At 40.7% G+C, this 23,214-nt stretch overlaps 2 protein-coding genes across 5 annotated transcripts in view; one reads left to right on the forward strand and one right to left on the reverse strand.

Annotated features, from left to right (window-relative positions):
* Positions 1–13,669, forward strand: part of ift80 (intraflagellar transport 80 homolog (Chlamydomonas)) — a 62,400-nt gene extending 48,731 nt beyond the window's left edge. For 3 of the 4 annotated variants that reach the window (XM_085430259.1, XM_085430258.1, XM_085430262.1), the window contains 7 exons: positions 6,048–6,183; positions 6,325–6,472; positions 8,109–8,280; positions 10,511–10,600; positions 10,766–10,938; positions 11,166–11,289; positions 13,071–13,669. In XM_085430259.1, the coding sequence (XP_085286385.1) occupies positions 6,048–6,183; positions 6,325–6,472; positions 8,109–8,280; positions 10,511–10,600; positions 10,766–10,938; positions 11,166–11,289; positions 13,071–13,181 (954 nt within the window). In that variant the 3' untranslated portion in view covers positions 13,182–13,669. The remainder of the gene's footprint in view (positions 1–6,047; positions 6,184–6,324; positions 6,473–8,108; positions 8,281–10,510; positions 10,601–10,765; positions 10,939–11,165; positions 11,290–13,070) is intronic. The other variant, XM_085430260.1, reaches the window with a different exon arrangement.
* A 2,183-nt stretch (positions 13,670–15,852) lies between these two features.
* c15h3orf80 (chromosome 15 C3orf80 homolog) lies at positions 15,853–18,109 on the reverse strand. Its single transcript, XM_085478832.1, has one exon. The coding sequence runs from the start codon at positions 17,670–17,672 to the stop codon at positions 17,025–17,027; it is 648 nt and encodes a 215-aa protein (XP_085334958.1). The 5' UTR covers positions 17,673–18,109; the 3' UTR covers positions 15,853–17,024.
* Between the last annotated feature and the right edge of the window lie 5,105 nt (positions 18,110–23,214).

The following is a 23,214-nucleotide window of genomic DNA, read 5'->3' on the forward strand; positions in this document are numbered from 1 at the left end:
TGCAATGGAGCACAGATAGTGGTTAAACCCATGCCTTGAACAAGCACACACTCACCAGTATCAGTAACCTGTGAAAATGGCAACACGGAAGCTAAGATAAAAGAATCCTTCGCTCCTGTGTCACGCAAAATCTTTACAGGAACTTTATGAACATCACCCGGGAGTGATACAAACCCATCGGACACAAAATCCTCAAACCCCGAATAGCTCTCCAAGTCAGACTTGGGCGAAACTGGCGTCTCCCAAGAGAGTACTGAAGTTTCCCGTGCAGGAATTGTAAGAGCCGCAGGCTTAACCTGTTTGCCTGTACGCGCCAACTTGCTTTTCAACAAGGGACATTCTGCTTTCCAGTGTCCATCGCCATGGCAGTAGTTGCATGCTTGACCAAACTTACTGGGCTTCACACCACCAATGGCCTTCGCAGGGTCCGATGACATAAACTTAGTTTGACCAAAAGCTCTAGCGGGAGCACCAACTGAAAAACAGTTTCTACCAACCTGCCTCTTATGTGCCAAGATATATTCATCTGCCAATTTAGCAGCGTCAGAAACGGTTGTCACTTCCCGTTCAGCAATATAAGTGGCAACCACAGGAGGAACACACTCTTTAAACTGCTCCAATACCATCAACTCACATAAATCCTGAAAAGTTGTCACTCTCAGTGCCGAACACCATCTGTTGAAGTGTTTAGTTAAATCCCTCACAAACTCTATATGCGACTGCTTATCAGACTTCCTCCATGATCTGAAACGTTGACGGTAAGCTTCTGGTACCAACTCATACGCCTTCAGAACTGCATCTTTAACAGTAGCAAAACGCCAACAATCAACTGCACTGAGTGCTGAATAAGCTTCCTGAGCCTTTCCAGTCAAAACAGACTAACATAATCACACAGTCAGCTTCTGGCCATCCTCTCAATTCGGCAATGCGTTCAAAAAGGGAGAAAAAGGCATCTGGCTCTCTTTCATCAAATTTCGGCACCAAGCGCAAATTATGCACGACATCAAAAGTTTCAACTCCTTGTGGAGAAGACTCTTTAGCCTCAACACCACCTGATAACTTGCCCGCCCTGATTAGGTCTAGCTGATACTGCTCTAGCTCCAACTTTTCCTTTTCTAAAGAATGCCTTACACAGTCTTTCTCAATGCTCAGCTTGTCTCTTTCCATTTGTAAGAGTAACAACTCCTTTTGCTGCTCAAAAGACAAAGCAACGGCAGTTGAGACCACAGACTGATCAACCTCAGCCGCTAAGGTTTTCATTTTACCTGGCAACACGCCTTTCTTTACTAATGCAGCCTTCAACACTCCTTTAATCTCATCTTTCAACCGTTTATCTCCAACGTCGACATCATAATGTTCAGCAAGTTTCAAGAGTTGTTCTTTAGTACAACTATTCAAGAGTTCCTCCGATGGAGACTGAACAAAAGCATCAACAGTAGCCATAACAGCAAAGTATTGATTCTCGACATGCAATTGAAAACAGCACTTTCCCACTAACTGCCTAACCAAAATCCACTTAACTAAAGCCTAGTCTTCATGCAGTTACTTACGGTGGGTACTTATGCACTAAAAACCGCCAGAAAGAGAAAGGCAACTGCACAAACAGCGACCCCCTCAATCCTGGGGACGTGCTCCCGAGACAACTGCTCTAACCGTGTTCACCGCAACAGAAATTTCAGTGAATGATTCTCGAGAGAAACACTCCTTCAACCTAACAGGGAAAGCACTGATTTTAATGATTCAATAATCAACACAGCTCATACGCTCCAAAGTTGACACAAGACCGCACATCAACACTAACTCCAGTAAACTTAAGTCTACAGCAAACAACAGTATTAACATGACTGCCTCCACTCAATCTGCCTAACCAAATGGCCTCCCAAACACAATACACAGCAGACCCAGAATATCAAAGCACCACAAATAACCAAACTGATCAGCAATCAACTCAATAATTGCCTACAAGGCAAGTCCTAGCCAAGACACAACTAGACAAGCAGCTGCAAACAGACCAGCTCTCAATCAAATGTTAGAAAGCTTACCAAACCAGGATAATTGCACAGACGATCCCGGACGAGCCGCCATTTGTCACAACCCGGCTCATAGGAAGTGACAAACAAATGGGAGACCACACACAGGTTTTTAAAGACTGTAAGACATATTTAATGAAAATAAGGTAAAGCAACTTAAACACAATTTAAAGGACATAACAGCCATAACTGAAACTTCCTAATGAACATGACAAGTGCCAGAGAGAGCGTCAAAGCCAGCCACCACTGGTTCAGTCAAGGTGTCTTTATATACACTGGGACTGGCCTCTCAGGTGTGCTGCATCAATAATTGGGTCAGCTCCACCTACCTGCAAGAAACAGGTAAAAGAAAAAGCAAAACACAAGGCCAGCCCACTGGCCGTCACACTTAGTAACAATAAATACCTTTTTTTTAAAACATGGCCTTATCATGTTAAAGGGGCAGAATTTAGTGCATGATCTGATCAAAAAGGGATATAGTGAAATTTATGTGTCCTTGTCAGTGCTGCTGCGACCTTGGTGACAAACAGTTGTGGTTGGAAGTTTCCATACAGCTTCCGGTTCCTTGGCGTACACCTGGCTGAGGATCTTACGTGGTCAGTACACACAAACAAAACAGTGAAGAAGGCCCAGCAGCGCCTCTTCTTTCTCAGGAGACTGAAAAGATTCGGCATGAGCCCCCGCATCCTCAGGACCTTCTATCACTGTGCCATTGAGAGCATCCTCACTGGATGCATCACCACCTGGTATGGCAACAGCACCGCCTACAACTGCAAAGCTCTCCAGCGAGTAGTGCGGTGCTCTGAACGGATAATTGGAGGTGAGCTTCCCTCCCTCCAAGACATCTACAGGAAGCGGTGCCTGAGGAAAGCGGGGAGGATCATCAAGGACTCCAGTCACCCCAGCCATAAACTGTTCAGACTGCTTCCATCAGGAAGGAGGTTCTGCAGCATCCGGTCCCGTACCAGCAGACTGAGAGACAGCTTTTTCCATCAGGCCATCAGACTGCTGAACACGTCATAGACACCTCAGCTTCACTACTGGAACTTCAACATTATGCACTCCACACTGTATATAAATGCCACTTGTTTTGCACATATTCAACTCTGTATATTTTATATATTTTATTATTATTATTATTATTTTATTTTATTTTTTTACTATTTAATTTGTAAAAATGTGTATACACACACACACACACACACACACACACACACACACACACACGTAGGAAAATATTTAGTATACACATCCAGAAATGCATACACTATTATATATTGTACATATATTTATTAGTTTCAGGTTGGCCATTCTTGTATTTTGCTCGTTTGTGTTGTTGTGTTTGCACATCTCTGTTGCTTGTGGGGCTCGCACACAAGAATTTCACTCGCATGTGCTGTGCCAGTGTGCCTGCACATGTGATGTGACAATAAAAAGTGATTTGATTTGATTTGATTTGATACACTCATCATGGGCATAAAAGTCATGGTAATTCGGGGCTTTTAATGATTTCTTTGAAGTGTTCTTTTTCCAGAATGCGATGATTGTAAAGCATACAACTTTATTGACATTATTTAGGATTTTCTCTAATACACATGGTCAAGTATACATAGAGGCTCAAATGTATACATACACTCACTTAAATTGTTTATTAAGTGCTGTGAAAAGTTCTACAATGTATTTTAACTTGATCTATCTATCGAGGCCTATTATGTCTGGTAGTTTCTCTTTGTCAGCATTAAAATAATTTGTTTGACAGCATTCATTGGACTGACCAATACTCAAAAGAATTGGAAGGTCCAAGGAATTCAATGAAGGTCTAAGAAGGATAATTGCAGATTTACACAATTTGGGAAGATTCTTTGTAGCCATTTCTAAACAACTGCAGATTCCAATGTCATTATTACAAATAGTTGTACTTACTCACAAGTTATTCTGATGTCTCACGTCTTTAACGAGGTCTGGTAGAAGACCACAAGCGTCACCCTCAGATGAGAGGAAATTAGTTGGGATGTTCAGAAACAACCCAGATTCAAGCCTACCATGAACTTTATACTGATGGAACACCCGGGAATCTGACCAGTTGTTAGAAGCTTGTTAATGGCTACCAACAATATCTGATGAAGGTGTAACTAGTTAACGGACATTTAACATTACTGGGGCTACACAGTGGCGCAAAAAAGTATTTAGTCAGCCATCAATTGTGCAAGTTCTCCCACTTAAAAAGATGAGAGAGGCCTGTAATTTTCATCATAGGTATACCTCAACTGTGAGAAACAAAATGAGGAAAGAAAATCCAGAAAATCACATTGTCTGATTTGCAAAGAAATTCTTTAAAAATCACACAATGTGATTTTCTGAAATTTTTTCCCTCCTCATTTTGTCTCTCACAGTTGAGGTATACCTATGATGATGATGATGATGATGATGGTGAAGCCTTTATTTGTCACTTGCAGTTGCCTGCAGCAAAATTGGACCTCTCCCGACCATACATACAATACACAAACATCACATCAGGGAGACAGGTCAAAACAGGTAGTGTAAAGAAAAACAATGAAATATACAACACAATAGAGGATGATATGATAAAAATTACAGGCCTCTCTCAACTTTTTAAGTGGGAGAACTTGCAAAATTGGTGGCTGACTAAATACTTTTTTGCCCCACTGGATCTATGTATTTGAGCCTGTATGCATGTTTTTTGTCCTGTGTGGATTAGAGAAAATCCAAAATAAATTCAGACTTGTTCACCCAATTCTAGTGTTTTAAAGCCATTAAAGATGCATGCTGTTTAATCATTCTGCTCTGGAAAAAGAACATTTCAAAGAAATCATAAGATCAAAACTACTCGGACGTTTGTGTCCAGGATGAGTGTATGGAAACTTCTGACCACAACTGTATTTGTACCATTATATGGTTTTTAGCCAGGATAGCAGCCTCTTTTAGCTTCCTCATCAAAAGTTACGATCTATAGCTCATCAGCAGGGAGAATTTGCAGACTTACCTCAGCTAGTGATTACTGTGATTAGGCCAAATTAATTTTAATATAAATGCTGCAGTGATCACTTTATCTAGAACTTTGAATGCTATTGTTTTCCATGAGTAGAGGTGTGCTAACGGGTCTTGCTAAATAGTATTTTACAGTGTAGTTTGATAGATTATTTTGTGGAATAACAGGTTACATTACACATACACCCTGACCCTGTGAAAGTCATTGACCAAAAGGAAAAGAAAAAAAGTTTGAAACTGCTGACTGTAAATCTTTGTCCTGGCATTTTTTTTTTCATTGCTGTAATTGTTGAAATGGGGCTGTGTTAAAAGCATTTTTCCCTGAAATATCAATCATGTTGATAATTTAGGCTGGCGATATCCATCTACACTCCTTATTTTCCGCAACCTTAGGATCACCTGCTGAGGAGGTTGACTTTTTTCTTGCAACCTTCAAGCTTTAGTGAAATTCAGTGATGATTCTAATTGCTAATTTCCATCTATACATACACACAGTTTGTTGAAATTTTAGTTTTGGACAGTCTGATTTAGAAAATATAGAAAATCCCAAAAGATTAGAGACAATAAAGACAAAAGAAAAAAAATAGAAGATGGGGTTTGGAATCAAAGTGAGAGTGAGAGAGAGAAAAAAGAAGAAAAGAATTAGAAAAGAGGGAAAAGAAGTAGAAGTAGCAGTAGTCACTGTTTGTCAGCATGGCTTTGTCTGCCAGCACGATGCAGCTCCAAGATACTGGACCAAAGCCAGCTAATTCTGGCCAGAAACACACACAGACACAGGTTCTCTCGCTCTCTCACTCACTCTCTCTCTCTCTCACACACACACACACACACACACACACACTCTCTCTCTCCCTCACTCTACAAGCACACACATTTGGCAGAAAGACTGTTGGGTCACGGTATAAACTGCCTCTCCCTCTTCCTTTCTTTTCCTGATCTTTTGTCCTTTCCTATTCCCACTTACCTATTTACTTGTTTGTGTGTATGTGTGTGTGCATTTCCATGTAGCAGGAGGTGTTGGAGATAGCTTTGGATCAGTGTGGCCCATCTACTGACAGGAAAATTGCCCTGATAGACAAGAACCGTGACCTTTATTTGACCACCGTGCGTCATCTTGGACGAGAACCCAAAATCTGCAAAATTGGTGAGACATGGAGGGAATGCACTTAACAAGATCGGTGATGACTTTCTTTGTTTTGTGTGTGTGTGTGCGTGTGTGTGTGTGTGTGTGCGTGCAACTAAGGTTAGATTACTGTAATAGCTGCATGCATCTTCTATCTTTTAGGTAGCATGGTTCATAGTATGGCCTGGAATGATGCTGCTAACATCCTGTGTGGAATCCAAGACAACCAGCTGACAGTGTGGTACTACCCAAGTGTTGTCTTCACTGACAAGGAATTATTACCGAAGACACTGTGCATAAAAGATGGCAGGTAATTTCCCTGGGCTTTCGCAAAGCCCCTGGTGTGACTAATTAATAAACAATTAGTGTCTATGCTTTGACACACTGGGTAATGCATTAGTGAGAGTGATTGGTCATAGGCCAATGAGTTGTTTTTCAAAAAGAAAGGTTATTGTTGTTACAGGTAGATGCAAGTGGATGTAAAAGGAAAACAAAATTAAGGTTCCAGTAGGATGTGAACCAGCATCTCCTGGCTGTTAATTCTAATAGATGTCACACCACCAATCCTCCAACCTCCTTATGAGGACTTGACACTTCTGTAAAATGATCCTGTTAATACTCAGTTGCCAATTTAACCATGTCTGGTGCGTCAAAGCACCAACTCTAAAAACCACCTTACGTGGGGAGATTCTAGAGGTTCTGACAGAGAGGTATTATGCAGTACAAGAAATGGGGATGAGAATTAATTGGTGACTTTAGCATGTAACAGCTGATACCATTCACCAGAATGGCGAGTAAGTTCCTATTACAAAAGCAGCAAAAGGTTATATTCAAGTTTAAAGTTGGCCAGAGTAGATAGAAGTATATAAGAGAACCTCTCAGTGCCCTTGCATTTTCATCTGAGAGGTTTCTGGAAAAGATGTCAAATATGAACTAAGAGCAGAAATGGAGGCAGCTTTTCTGTACCTTTTAACTCATTCTCCAAAGCAAAATGCATATGGCCAACATCTATCAGACTGTGCAAAGCTTTCTGGCCAGAACTCCTCAGCGTTAGCCAGCATTGAAGGCAGAGTGCCTGCACTGTCAGTACAGGCAATTGTAAACTATACTTGTGTCTGCTACACTAATCTGAACACTTGGTTGTAAACTTTTTGTGCACATTTTGGACTCACTCACTGGTTTTATTATTGCTGTTTAGTGCTCAAGCAGGCAGAAATTTGAGGAACACCAAAGTCTAAGTGGCAAAAGCTAATAAATCATCAGAAACTGCAAATTTCTGAAAGTTTCTCTTTAGGTTTGTTGGATATACACCAGCCACTTTATTAGATATACCTGTTCAACTGCTGATTAACACGAATGTCAAATTGGCCAGTCACGTGGCAGCAACCCAGTGCATTTACATATTTAGACATGGTCAAGGTGACCAGCTGAAGTTCAAGCTTAGCATTGAGAATGGGGAGAAAAGTGGTTTAAGTGACTCTGAATGTGGCATGGTTGCTGGTGCCAGGCAGGCTGAGTATTTTAAAAGCTACTGAGATGTGTCAGATACTATCATGTCAACATGTACCAAAATCTCAGAAGAATGTTTCCAGCACCTTTGAATCTGTGCCATGAAGAATTAAGCAGATCTGAAAGCAAAATGGGACCTAACCCAGCACTAGCAAGGTGTATCTAAAAAAATGACCAATGATGGTGTTCTACAGGAAGCAGGACGCCCTAAGAACAGTACAGGTTACAGTGGTACCATGGCTGTTGGGCCATTTTATCAGGTTTACATATGCCGTGCTTGTAGAGGAAACTGGTAAAATCTGCACTATTAATGAGTCTGTCGAAGCAGCGTCAGGAATCATTTATATGTTATTTATGCATAACAAACTCATTTTTTCCCTCTGCCCTCTGTCAATGCAGTATTTACTGTAACAAACTGTGTGTGTGTCTTTGCAAAGTGAATTCAGACGTGCACCCCAAGTTCTAAACTACATTGGCACCAAAGTGACATTACGCCAAGGAGATGGTTCATTGGTGTACAGCAGTGTACTACCCTTTCCTGCCCTCCTGCATGAATACAGCATCTCTGCGCGCTGGGAGGATGCACTGCGCCTCTGCTGCTATGCAAAAGTAAGATACTGGAAATGTCTTTTACTCTTTTCTACTTGTGTCAGTGATTTCTATATGTGCTTAATGTAAGTGATGTGACATCATTGTACAATTGGTCTCAGTGTTTGTAGAACTGTGTATGTCCTTGCATTAGCTGTACAAGCAAAGCCATAGTGAGCATTAAGCTTTCGCATTGATTACTACATTTCTTTCACGTTGTATTTATGTTAGCAGTTTTGTGGTAGTGTTAAATATCCTCCAGTCTTGGGGCTCTGGTACAGTTCAGCTTCCCATGGCGTATGTCACGTGTATGCATGGATAATATGTCTGAACCAGAAAGTAGTAGACAGGTTTATGGGACCTGACCAGCAGGCTTTAATTAGCTTCAATTAGCCTGGTGACTCCATTTACCAGATTAACCCCCCAGACCTCACTCATAAATACACACTCTGCTGCATGCATGTGTGGATTTTCCAAACATATTACTCACACACACTGAGCACAGTGTGAGACTGTGTCTTTGCTTAGGCAATGATGCAATAACCACAAGCTTGGAGAAACGGACAACAAGTAGCAAAGGGTGGTTGGAACAAAAGGGATGGAGAGAGGCACCAGTTTTAAGAGCTTTTTCCTTGACCCCATCCTCTCGGCTTCTGGTAAGCGTTTGGTGGCTTTTCCCAGAACCACAGTTGTTGTCAGTAAGTGCTCACCTGACAGGAGTCAACAGAAACATGTTATAAATTAAGGCAAGAAGCACAGACCTAACATACAGTGACTAAAGTTTATAACCTAACAATTAAGTAGGCAAAAAAAGGTTTATTTCACGTGAAATTGTTTCACGTGAAGTTGTGTTGTCATGTTTACGATCTCTGGCAAGTCCTGCCGATGATATTTGTTGTTTGCAGGAGTGGTTTCTAATTGGAGCTGTTTTTCTTAGTGATGGATACTGAAAAACGCAGGAGATTACAGAGTGGTGACTCTGGAGTTCAGTTTGCTCAACTGCTGGCCCATTTGTGGTCAAATTTTAATTAATCCAGCTGCAGGAAATAAAGTGGCGACACATTTGTTTACATTTATAGTTGTTTTGTACTGCAAATACCTCCTGTTTTTGTGTGTGTCATGCATGTTTAAAGACTTGGTTAAAGTATGAGTAAAGTGTACCAGAATGCATTGAAGATACAGTCGTACTCTATCCTTATGCCCACTGATACATCCTCTTTTCATTAAGTGCTTTTTTGCTAAATATGTCATTTGTGAATGTGGCCAAAGGACTGAATTTTTACTTCATCTCTCCATAGCAATTGGTTTCTAAAACTAAGTAAGTAACAGCTCAGCTGTTACTTGGTTTATGTCCACCAAGATGAGATTTACAACATACAGTACTAGGCAAAAGTCCCCCCCCCACCACCACCACCACTTCTTTATATTTTGTTGGGAAAATTGGAAATGCAGTGCAGTGATTCATTGAAACATGTGCAAAGGTGCATGAAAATGCAGGATTAAAGGGAGTTTTTGCAATTCTAACCAGCTTAAAAGTCAGTATGTGGTATGACCACTTTATTCTTTGACACTCTTGGTCAAACTTTCTTGTCTAGTCTTCAGGAATAATTCTTCAGGCTTCTTGAAGGACATTCAAAGCTCTTCTTTGGCTGTTGGCTGCCTTTTATTTTATCGTCTATCTAGATGATCCCACGCTGCTTCAGTAATGTTGATGTCTGGCTTTAAAGAGACCAATCCATGACTGATAGTGTTTCATCTGTGTTTTTCTATCCCAGTGTGTTTTTATTGCATTGGCATTGTTATGATGAATAATTAAGCTGCTGCCAATAAGCTTTCCAGACTCTTTCAGATATTTTCAGATGTTGCTCATCTGCTGTAGATGGTTTTCTTTAGGCCTGCAAGTTATTTTGTCCTCCACTTGTCCAGTTTCCTTTTTTTTTTTCTAAAGCACACTCTGCAGAGATGCCAAGTTTTTGGCTAATAGCTCTTTGGGATTCACTTTGGTGGTGCAATTATACTATTTTATGTTTGCCAAATTGTGTTATCTTTGGCATTTTTCATAGATTCAGCAACAGAAAACGGAACAAATTATGTGTTATTATTACAGGCTGCTGATAGCAAAGGGTGTAAACACCACACCGTTTCCTCCCTTGAGTTAGGTGCCTTTTTTATGCCATAGGTCGATATTAATTAAAGAAAAAAAATGGTTTCATTAAAAGATGCTCTCTGCTGTTGTTCCCTTTATCCCTAGGACCAATCTTTGTGGGCATGTCTCGCTGGCATGGCAATGGCAAACAGAGAGCTGACTACTGCAGAGATGGCTTATGCTGCCATTGGAGAGGTAAGAGCACTGCTTATTGGCTAGTTCAGCTAAACACAAGTGTTGTAAACCACCAGAAAACCATAAAAAAGAAAATTCAGTGAAACTTCAGTGAATCTGTCAGTGAAAAGAGATACTGTATTTCTAGCTTCTCTCTTTGCATATCTGCTGCTTCACCTCTTTCAGTTACCTAGAGTTCAATACATCAACTTTCTAAGGGAGCAGCCATCTAAGGAGTCATCGTTGGCCCACATGCTGCTGTTCAGTGGTCAGGTCCAGGAAGCTGAGGCTGCTTTCTTACAAGCTGGTCTCATCTACCAGGCCATACAAGTCAACATTGACCTTTATAACTGGGAAAGGTATAATTCTGTATATATGTGTTCATGTTGGAAATGTACAGCTAGTAAAGAGACAGTATAAGCAGTTTTGGGAGATTTTTATTCATGTATGTATTTTTTGTATTTTTGGCTGTGTAAGGATTTTGTTTTATGGAGGTAGTCTAAACTTAGGTTTTAAAGAGTTAAGGTGAAGCATATTTGTTCACAGAGGATGCATGTCTGTCTGCATCATGTCATCTTGTGTCCAGGGCATTGGAGCTGGCAGTTAAACACAAGACCCATGTGGACACTGTGCTGGCCTATAGGGAGAAGTTCCTACAGAAATTTGGCAGGAAGGAGACCAATAAGAGATTCCTGCAGTACTCTGAAGGGGTACGTTATGGTGGCCTGTCTTGCTGCACTGTATAAACTGACTTGGTCAGCAACACACTGGAAACATTTTTAGCTGTGGATGGTGTCTATTTCTAATTATTTCCCATGGGTTATCAACTTTGTTTGCTCTGCTAATACACTCTAAGTGGCCTTAAAAAAAGTTGGTTTAGGGAAAAACTATGTTACCTTAGCATTTCTGTTTACCATCCAATCAGAAAAGCCTACAGCATTAAACTGCAAAAGGAGGCAAATCTTTAGCTGCACCTGACCTATTTAATCCCAAATATTGCTTGCAGTAGTGTTACTGGAGTGCTTATCACTGCAACAATGCCTAATATTATAATTATAGTCTCAAAGTACAAATACAATAAAAAAAGTTCCATATAACAAAAAGAATCACAGAGACTGTTGGTTTTAAAAGATGGTTGAGATGGTTAAAACCTTCTTGTAAACTGGTTAAAGGAAAGAAAAATCCATTCTGATTACCGTTTGACTTTGTTCTTTCTACACTTGCCGTCATGCCAAAAATGTTTAGGTATATATATGTACAGTTTTTGTTTTGCCTCTGTTCACAACCACAGTGGAGTTTGGCCCCATTGTCAGAGGCTCAGAGTTAATTTAGACAGACGAGCAGTTAGACGAGGCCTGTTTCCCTGATATTTCATTACAAATGAGGCAGGCATAACATCTGAAGCTGAATCAAAGTGCAGTCCCTCTCTCAAGACTCTTCATGCAAGTATTAAAAATGCTTAAAATAACATAATATGTAAAATCATGTTAGTCTGATCAGTTAATTTTGAGCCTCTAAAAAATGGGGACCATCTGTAAAAATGGCTGTAATTTATAATAAACTGATGAATAAACTGTTAACACCAAACTTATTTGTTAACCCCTTGAATTAAAGCTGAAAGTCTGAACTTCAATTACATATAGTTTTATTTAAAATCCACTGTGGTAGTATAGTGAGGCAAAACTATAAAAATAGTGTCCTTTTCCAAGAAATTATGGACCTAACAGTGTCTACTCTTCCCAAAAATGCTAGCTTCCAAGATGAACTGATCTTCTGTGGACAGTTTGTTTTTAATCCAACTCTTAAAAAATTGAGAGCGACACAATAATGGAAACTACTGGACTGTACAGATGGTAAATATCCATCTTTAATAGGATGATCAAACATGTGCCAAAGAGATAAGAGAGTTGTTTTGGGGTTTTTTTACACATCTAAAACTCTTCCAGTTTATAGTGTTGGCGCATACAATAACCAGACCGTACTAAATCATATCCCATGTAAACAGCTGACCCCGAAAAACTCAGCAGTAGGTAGGATTTCAGCCAGACTGCAAGGAAAAATGTGTGCATGTGACTTCAACCCATGTGATCACCACTGGAGGTTAAAAAGCACCATTATCATCCTACACGACCTTCCCAACGCCTGTAAATTGTTCAGTAAACATTTCTAATTTTAAAAGTGTTTGCAGTACTTACACTAATTACTCTTAAACAGAAAGAACCTACTCTAATGCATTACAAGTTGCTTTCTACTACCCGAGCTCAGCCAGCCTTACAGTTTGGAGGGATTTACAGACGATCTAGCAGCGTCTTTCTTAGCGTATCTGAGGCTAACATTTGAAAGCCAGTGTTTTAAGACGCTTACTATAACTTGTTTTCCTTCTCTTTTAATGGGGGATAACTCCCATTACCAAATGCTTCCCGGAACTGTTTATCAGTTAAAATAGTGTTTCTTACTTTCTCATTTCATCTCATCTTACTGTGTCTTCCAGGTTGAAGTGGACTGGGAAAAAATCCAAGCAAAGATAGAGATGGAGTTGTCTAAAGAGAGAGAGCGAGCTGCTAACACCTCTGTGAGGAGCAGCGTGGCCTCACGCCGTTGATTTCTAAAAATGTTTTTTATTTTTTTAAGAGGGTCATGTCCACAATAAGTACAGCAAGTACGATTACCTTCATGTAAAAACCAAAACTGAACAATTTTGAGATTTTGTGATGTCTGTGATGCCTGACTTACACTACACACATAGTCTTGTCAAGTTACATATAAAGCTTTAAACAAAATCGCTTATGTTACTGTTACTGTGGGTGGCTGATAACAGTTTTTTAAGGCTGTCTGTATTTCTGACCAACAGACCTGTGGCCTTCCTGTTGTAGTGACTGATTTTGAGTGAATCAAGTTTAAAGTTAATCTGTTTTCATTAACAGTTAAATAGGTATACGCGTTCATCTGTAAATTTGTATAAGTGTTATTTTTGTCATGTTTCAGTTTGTTTTTTTACATTAAAATATATTTTTATAGTTTACACATTTATAGTGTTGCCTTGTGGAAATGCGAGAATGTCCATTAATAAAGCATGTGAACCATACTGTATGTATTGATCCAAAATGTCCTGTTTCTTTGTTTTCCCCTTTGTGTCGTGACACTTTACTGGTTTTATACAAGGATCAGGGACTGTCTTTGAGGTCTGAGATTTATTTTAAGCTTTGCACATGCACCCTGAAGGTATTTCTGTGTGCATGCGTGTTTTCACAGTCTTAAAATAATGCAGGGCTTCTCTTTTTAAATTGTTCTTGTATTTCCTCCGCTGCTGAGGTGTGAAACAGACCACTTGCCACGGAGCTCCACCCCCTGGTTGGCAGAGGGCCACTACATCAGCAGAGGGTAATAGCCTATTCATCTCCACTAGTGGTCCAGGAGGATGAACATCTTTCTCAGGGCTCTTCAGAAAGGACTCCTATACTATGTCATGAAGATGCAGATGGATATGGTAGAAAGTGAACAAGATGAAACAGTGAGTGGCAACAGACACACATCACAGAAAACAGTAGGAAAATCTCTCTCTTGGGTTGGGTATCTCTTGCTGCTTATTTTTTTTTCTTAGCAGTTTTCCTGTAGTTTTGGTCACTTCACTTCTAAAAGCCTTTTTTTATTTCTGTCTTTCCACCAACTATCTATCTGAACTAATGTATTTTTAAGAGCAGACAAAATAAATCATTAATTAGTCATTGAGGTTAAAGCTAGTTGGGTTCACTGAACATCTTCCGTGTTCAAATTCCACATAATACAAGAGTAGTGACGATTTTCCTGTAATTTAACACAAAGCAAGTGAGCATCATGTGCTTGGCGTCAAGCACGCTTTATCCAAACAACTCCTTCACCTCAAACCATATAGATGTGAGAAAACAGCTAAATGGTGGAACTGGATGACCACGTTTCACATCCATTACTGGGAGTGGCCACACACAATAAACAGCAACATGTGAAATCAGTTCATGCTTTCTCTTAAACCATGCATTGCGTGATATACCTGATTCACTCAATTCCACGCCTCTACCTTCAGCCATATCTTAATGTTAAGAATATAAAAGTCACATTTAGATTAGACTTTCTATAGTTTTGAGCCCCAGTGGCAAATAGCTTACAATGAAATGGCCAGTGTAAATATTTCATATTTTTGAAGCTACACAGCACACAGTGCCAAACAGATGCTCTTCTTTTATTAAACCATAGAAGTGTATATCTATATTCAAAGACTGGCTGGTTCTCATATATTAAATTGATAGCCAAGCTCTCCCAAAAATACACTTCCCAGATGTAATGCAGAATTTATGAGGAGGATAGAGAAGGATAATGCTCATTGATTTGACATTTTGAAGTTTGCCTGTTCTTTATACCAGAGAGCTATACGATAACTGAATTATGGGCTCTGATTCAAAACCCACTGAGTGTACCAATACTGTATTTATCCCTGTGTTTTTATAGATTTGCATCTCCCATGAGCGTATATAACTATCCTCTCCCCTGAGAGAAGACATACAGCTTTACTGTTGATGTTTACAAATGGAAGTCAGTATATAGTGAACTACACTGACTAGGAAGGAGAAAATGAAACGCAACAATCACACTTCTCATGGGTTCATTAGCCCTCAAACATGGCCTCATGCCGCTCAGGGTCTCAGATCCTTTACCTCATCTACCCATCAGTGGTTGTTTTAGTCTGGATTTAATGCTTTTAAGTCCAAACTCCAGCCGCCCACAAATGTCCCTCAGGAAAAGAAAGCCATCAGTGATCACTACTGGCTCTGCCATTATGGTCAGGCGATATTGGTTTACAAAAGCCACCACAATCACACTCAGACTTTTAGAGTTGGGATCAACTCAGGGTCTCTAATTGTAAAGGCTAGCTTTACAGATACGGTTCTGCATTGTTCGGAATGATGAAAGATGAGCACTTTGGAGCTTCTGGGATAAATCAGTTTAGTTGATTTGATAAGCTGATGGTTATTATCTGCTTTACACCTGCTCTTGTATCTTTAATGGGATTTAATTTGGTGCACTGTTTATATGCAAACACCTCCTTTTCATTTCTGCACAACAAACTGAAAACATTCGTCCATCTTGAAGTTGACGGGCAAATAAATTGAAAAGTGTTTTTTCTTTCAGTTCATATGTAAAAAAATGCAGATCTTTCAGAACCTTCCATTATTGTGAATTCGAAATGATCCAATACTGTTCGTACAACAAAAGACGTTTGGCTGGCTTACATCCAGCAGTAATGCAGATTCTCATTAGAATTTTTGGCCTGGCCCTAAAGATAAGACAATACGATATGGAGAGTGTGACTATTTACCAGACACCCAGTCAATCACAAGGTAAAGAAATACTAAATGAACAAAATTGCCTTTTCAGTATTATGGCATTAATTCACAGAAAGCATGTTTTCTCAAAATCTTCTTTCAGATGAGCTAAAGTGTAACTTCTTGTTTCTTTAGGACAGTTAGCATCTGCAAAAGCAGACTTGAATGTATTCTCATCTGGCATCTTCAAATCCTTCTGCTTTAACAAAGAAAGAACATTTTCTTCAATGCCGCGTGTGAGCTAGTATTTTTCTGTTTTGCTCCTTGGGACAGCAGCTATCTTCTCTGACATGCCTTCATAAAAGTGCAACTTTAGCTCTTATCAGTCTGGAAGCTGTAATCTCATTCATATTTTTCTTCTTCTTGAGTTCATAAGCTGGGACCTGGGGCAGTAAGGCTTCACTCACAGGAGAGATGTCAAGCATTGAGCAGGTCATTTATATAATGCTCATCTATCAGCTCCCAGTGGAGTGTGTGTGTGGGGGTAGATTGCTGCCTTCATGCTGATAAGCTAGACTCCAGGGCTGGCTGGTTTAAAAAAAAGTGTCTCAGAAAGAATTATAACAGATATTTCCCTAATCCTTTCTCTCTTTCAGTCCATGTCTAAGGGGACTGAAAAAACTATTTTCTTTTTTTGGATGCAAATTTAATAAAGAAAAGGCTCTACAAAATAGTATGAGAATTTTTCAGGTTCGGCAGTATATTAAGCACTAAGAGAGGACCTCAGTTTGACAGGAAATCTGTTTCATGCTGCCGTTAAATTGAGGTGCTGAAGTTTGAAAAAAGCTTAATGCGATTGTACTGGAGCCAATTTAGCTATTCCCAACACAAAGCGCCTCAATTTCAGCCTCCTCCGCTTACTTTATAATCTGCTTTTCATAACCCAAGCGGTCATTTGCATACAAAAGGAAAGCAGGTTCCTGTTATCTCAGAAAACACGTAGTCCTGCATTTTTCTCAGCCTTCTCTTTTATTCTTTACATTCAGGAGTATAATTGCGCTTGTTCGTTGTATCTCTGCAAGATTTTTTTTACCCTGACTATATTAAAATAAGAATAACAATGTTTCTGTAGTCTTGCCCAGTCTCCGTCAAACAGAGTTGGATGTCCTTGGGCTCTGAGGTCCTGAGACCTCCAGGGCAGCCAGCCTCTGGTCTCCGGATCTCGGTCCTGTTGCTCTCCCTCTGCCCTGGCCGCCACTCTCGTTTTCGGACAACAAGTTCTCACCGGACCGGTCTCTGTGCATGTCTTGCATGCTTTCCTCATAGGTGGGCAAATACTTAACTTCGTCATAGGCCGGCAGGTTTGGAGAGGCAAAGCCCCCGAGGTTGTATTCGGGGTACCGCTCCAGCAGGGAATCCTGGGACGCTGATGTGTGTCCGTGAAAGAGGGACGGCTCCTCGCCGCGGTCGTGGTGCGGGTGCCGCCGGGGCCGAGGGCAGATGATCCGCTGGATGAAGTAGCCCATGGCAAAGAGCAGCAACAGGATCAGGATGCCGGACAGCTTCCGCGTGAACCAGCCGACGTTGTCGAAAAATGCGTGGATGGAGAGCTGGCAGCAGCTCACCTTCGAGCTGGCACTGGTGTTCCCTGTGACGGTGGGCGGACAGCAGTGCTGGTTGACGCCGCACTGGACCTCCCCACAGCTCTGGGCGGCTTGACATGCAGAGATCAGGCATGCCGACAGAAATGTGCCAGTGTATGCTGTCCGGCCGCCGCCCGGCACACGGGGCATCATCCCCCAGGATGGAGCAGCTATCGGCGCGTCTCCAGTACGCACGACGTCGTATCGTTAAGCCCGCTCAGGTGTTGCAGGACTGCCTTTCCTTCCAGCTGTTCGCGAAATATGTGCTGTCACAGCTTCTGCAGCGAGGAGCGGGACAGCAGGTGCCCCCCCTCCCCCTGCTGAGGACGACCTGTCTGCTTTAGTATGGGCGATCGGAGTGGAGCCACCTCAGTGTCTGAAGGCAGCAGGGATGAGATTCATGAATAATCTTACATCATTATTAGGTGAAGATATCTTTATTGGGTCCTAGCATGTCCTTATACCAGTGAAACCCGCAGATAGCCAGCCTGTGCTCCTGGTTACATATTCTGCCTTAACCTGAAGTCTCCTGCACAAAGACACATGCAATCTCACCAGTTTTCAGACATCAGCAGCCCCCCTCTCTGATCACTACGTGCAATGTTTGCTGCAGAGCATCATGATTTATACTTTAAAGATCCAATAAAGAATGCTGTAGATGTAGGAGGAGGGGTGACAAGAGGAAGGAGTGAAGATATTGTGCCTTAGTACCTTGTAAAATTTAAACAAGTCTTTGTTCTATAGTGATAGATTGAGAGCAGAGGTCCTTAAGCCAAGGAACAGCAGCAATACTGCAATACAGAATTAATTAACTGCAAGTAAACATCCTGCATTGGAAATGTAGGATAGTGCAGATTATGTACAAATTCACTTAACAGTAATATGAATGATAGAAGATACTATGAAGTATTTGTGGATGAGTAGGATATCAGTGTTGGCTTTGGTTAAGGTGGAGCTAATGTTTCCCATATTGTCCCAAGATCATCATATGTTTCTGAACTCTTTAGGCTAGTATAAATTAATAGAAACCTTTTATAATGTAGAGAGGTAAACAGCTGTAATATCTGAGACTGACACGTCCCCAGATGCCACTTTATGATCCATTGCACCCGAAAGACTTTAAAACTGTCCCATCACTGAATTCTGAACCAGGTAAAAACCAGCACTGGTGAATGTCCCTGACACAAGGCGCCAACAGCTCCAACCGTCTCATTAAAAATGCAATGTGGATTGTAATGGCCCCCATTAGATGAGTGTCTGGATTCCCATTAGTTCAGTATCACCCTAGAGAACCATGTGTCTGCAGCATTGAAGAACATAACCATAAAACTAATTCCTTGCTTTAAACGATAGTCTCTGTGCCCCGTGTGTTAATTTATGCTAAAGATGTCCCTTTGGATAACATCCAAGAACAGCGGGCTCACTAAGCTGCTCCTCAAGTCCTGAATATTAACTGATTAATTAAACCACTCTGCTTAATTTGTTGTCTTGCAATGAATTAGCGACTTGAATAATTTTCCGCCGTGGTTGTATAGATCGACCAGCATCATTTTTCAAAGGCCTGTTGTCCTTTTCTTTTTCTCTCTCTTTCTGCGGTGAATAGCATTTATGATATTAAGACATTACAGGGAAGACTACAGCCTCTGATTCTATTTTAAAAGACAGGGTTGTACTGATAAATATAAGGACTTTAGAGTCTTTTGCAAAGTCTACATTGTTTAAATTGTGGTGAATCCTTTTAAATTACAGGAACATTTCACCCTGTCTTCATGTTACTGTTTGTTACTGATAGTCAGTCTGTATTCGTCTCTTTCCTAAACAAGGCCTAATGCACAATACACCAAATCCAATTACTGGACCATTATGACATGAAATTCAGTAGAAGAAGAGCACCATGCAACCTAATTTATGCAGCATCATATTTCTTTCTGTAATCTACCTCAATTAGGGAAATGTGATCACAGGGCAACTTTCCAACCAAATAAACAATCAATAGCCTGTGGACCATGGCTCTGAGAGTTCAGAAACCCTTCTCAGTTCTCCCCTGTTTCGTTTTTCCAGCAAGTCTGCTTCTCAGGAGGGCTCTTATTGACAAGCACAGAGAACAACTGCTATTTTTGATCACAGCTTTCACTCTGTGCAGTGTCTGGAAGGCAGAAAAATGCTGCAACCTGTACAGTATGGAGGAAAAACTGTGGATATTTGGCTTTTAACTGACTCAAATCAAGCCAATTTGAGCAACTATATAGATAAGAATGTAAATAAATCTTTTTATCCTGAAGAAAAATCAAAGTGTAAAATGAATTATTTATTTATTTTCACTGTTCATCTGCACGATTGCCTTGCCCCCCTTGTCTTTTCTAGCAGTTTCCAGCAAACACATCAAACCAATTGGAGACCAACTACATCCCACAGGAAACATGAAAATAACATTCACCCCCCTCTTTGTAACACATAGTATATTTATAGTTTGGAATATTTGATGTACACAAGTAGAAACCCTGATCCTTGAAGACAAATTCAGAATGCAACAATGGATATTTTATATGCAGCAAATCTGTTAACACCAGCAGCACAAAGGCGACTGTGTTCCTGTTGCGTTAACTTGCACAAAGTCTCAGCCTCCTGTATGGCCAACAATCGCTGTGATAACACTTTCACTATTCTATATCACTGTAATAAATACGCCGTCCTGTGTGCTTCCATTAATCTGGCACAAAGGTCTCTTGTGTTGTGCTTAATAATTCAGTCTTGTGGGGTCCATTAGCCGTGTTTAATGATGAATGGCAACGTTCATTTTCATGTGTCGAGGACTCTGATGTACGGCCCGCCCAACAGTCAATGTCATGCTTATCATGTTTGCATTAATTATGAAACAAAGAAAGCCTTGTCCGGCCTCTGGCTTTGTTAATGGACCCACTGATGGTTCTGGGTTTCACTTTATTTGCTCCAGAGCAGAAGTCACAACCTCAGGGTTACTGCCCTGAGATCAACTTCAGCCTCCGTAGCTTCTTTTCTGCAGCATTTATGGAAACAATGAGATTTTTTTCCTTTGAATGATAGCAGTGTTTCAGGTCCACAAATATACATTATATAAAGGATTTCTTTCTGTGTGATCGTACCTAAGAATAGCTGCGTCTGGCTTTGCAGACAGGGGAGGATTGATGCATAAGTTTTAGCTTGTTTAACATATTAGTGTATGAATTCGGTATCTGTGCAGGATATGAGTGTGGGTGTCATCAGTGCTGTGTATTCCCATCAGCTTGAACTCTAATAAAAAGCAGGGCCTGCAGTCAGTGAAGATTGTGTGAATCCAGAAAGTCCCACACCGCAGCTATTTCACACCCACATACTTCCTCTAATCTTATCGCTCTGCTGGCTCGGAGGTCTTAAAGTGTACGGACTGTGCATGTTGAGAGTATGGGGCAACTGTATTTATGTTTGAGTTTGTTTGTGTGGGTGTCTTTGTATGGTTTCATTCTTTTTCATTTTTTTCTCTTCTTTTTTTTGCATAACTGGACAATGTGGTAGACAGAGACACGAAAAATGGAGGCGAGAAGAGATGACGTGGCACAGGTCACGGGACAGACTTCATTTGAAATACACCATAGTGTAAACTTTGCGCCTTTGAACAAGCATGTGGTAACAAATATACTTGAGGGAAAGTGTGTGCCTTAACGAGCACCTTAATGTGGCTTGCTCTCCCAGCTTTGTGTAGTTTTTGGCAGGGAGATGAATCAGAATCCAGACTTCCTCTGAGAACGAAGACTTAAAGAAATCCTCACCAGAAGACAGAGGGGTAAAATCCCTTCTCTGTCTAATGGGAATTACTTAGTGCTCTTAGTAAGTCAGATGTTTGGAAGGTTTGTGCTGAGCCAAGCTTTTTTTTTCACTTTATAGTGAATAACCATATAAAGCTGCCCTTTTGATGGGTAATAGCATTAATTTATTTGACTCAGCATTGTTGCCTTCTTTGAAAATTTAAATATTTTATGTGCAAATGCCCTCTCCACAGCCACATAAGCACAAATATTCTCTGTGTAAAACAAAAAAAGTATTAATTATGTGTTACTTTCACTCTACAAAGAAGAAAAATGTTTTTTTTATTCTTTGAAGGTGACTTTTTTGTTCTTCTCTTGCATTAAGTTTTGTATGATTATCTAGCTGAGAGGGTGGGAGATTGCCATTTAATTCTCGGTGGCTTTCTGTAACCACACATTTAATGTTTGATTGGATTTCACATATATCTAATGTACACACATTCAACCTCAGACATATTTAACTGAGAAAGTTCTTATCCCAGGGAGGTGACTGTGGTGTATTAAGGGGGAGCACAGCTTTTCCAAACCCACCCACTTTTTTTCCGCCCTATAAGATAACCCATGTACCACCCAGCTGCAGATGACTCAGTTACTGTTACTCACATACACACACAAGGCAGACACCTGGGGGTTAAATATAGGATAATTTTACCATTCCCACATGTTCTGAGTGGGCGTGGAGGTCAGAGGATTTTCGACCCCCTGCCTCCACACCCCTGCGCTGAGACACACTAAAAGGAGGAGGTGGTCTGTGTCTCAGAAGGTGACTATGGCTTTCAGCACTTTTACCAAACGCCCACATTATATCCCAGGATTCCTTCTTCTCTTGCCCCTGAAAACACAGCGTTCCCTGAGGGAACTCTCAAAATAAGGCATTAACAGCATGGAGGGAAAGCGGGATAGATAAAAAGAGAAAGAGGCCATGACACAACACACATTATACAAAACGCTGACGGGCTTAGTATAGAGCAATAAGTACATAGACTGTGTAAGCAATGGGAGGGTGTAAACTAAAGCGACAGGAGAACAGAAGAAGGGTCACCTAAAAACTTGTAACCAAGCTCCCCAGAGGCCATGCAGACACTAACTTCTCTCTCTCTCTCCCCCCCCCCCCCCCCCTTTGCCTAAATTATGACCTCCATTCTTCCATTCTACTTCCCAGCATGCAGTTTTACAGATGTCCAGAAACAGGAAATGTGAAAATGTACAGCAATTTAAATCATTCTCCTCTGGTGACGGAGGGACAAGCGAAGATTCCCAAATACTTAGTATGCGTAGGCATCAAATCCAAACAGCATCAAGGACAGATACTTTTCTTCTTAGAAAACATGCAACATGCAAAGCCTTCAGAGATTTCCATGATTCCCATGTCTTTCACAAACAATAAACAGCAAGAAACCAGACACTATGGACTGAACTTCCTGGTTATTGAGGCCATTTCTCAAACTCATTAAGTGTTTATTTGAAAGCTCTCAGTGTGTTTTTGTTCTATCTTCCTCCCCCCCCGACCCCAGCCAATGGCAGATGGCTGCCTCTTCCTGAGCCTGGTTCTCCTCAAGGTTTCTTTCCGTTAAGTGGGAGTTTTTCCTTCCCACTGTCACCAAGTGCTTGCTCAAAGGGGGTCATTTCTCTGTATTATTGCAGGGCCTTTACCTTATAATATAAAGCACCTTGAGGCAACTGTTGTTTGAATAAAAGAGAAGAGAACTAAATTGAAATTAAATTAATTTCAGCATTCGAATATGCTGGGAATGTTAGGAAACTGCAGTTCTCAGTATAACCATTCAAATGTGAAAATATCCATTTGGATGTGAGTATTAAATAAGAAATATAACAAAATGCTGGAATAAGCATTCACAGAATAAAGAGTAAAT

This window comes from Copadichromis virginalis, linkage group LG14 (assembly GCF_057382275.1).
Source record: "Copadichromis virginalis isolate Kocher_CV1m ecotype Utaka linkage group LG14, C_Virginalis_male_GT1.1, whole genome shotgun sequence".
Classification (NCBI taxonomy): domain Eukaryota; kingdom Metazoa; phylum Chordata; class Actinopteri; order Cichliformes; family Cichlidae; genus Copadichromis; species Copadichromis virginalis.

What these genes read in the sequence shown, in the direction of transcription:
- c15h3orf80 (XM_085478832.1), bottom strand. Translation starts at nt 17,672, where the DNA reads ATGATGCCCCGTGTGCCGGGCGGCGGCCGGACAGCATACACTGGCACA.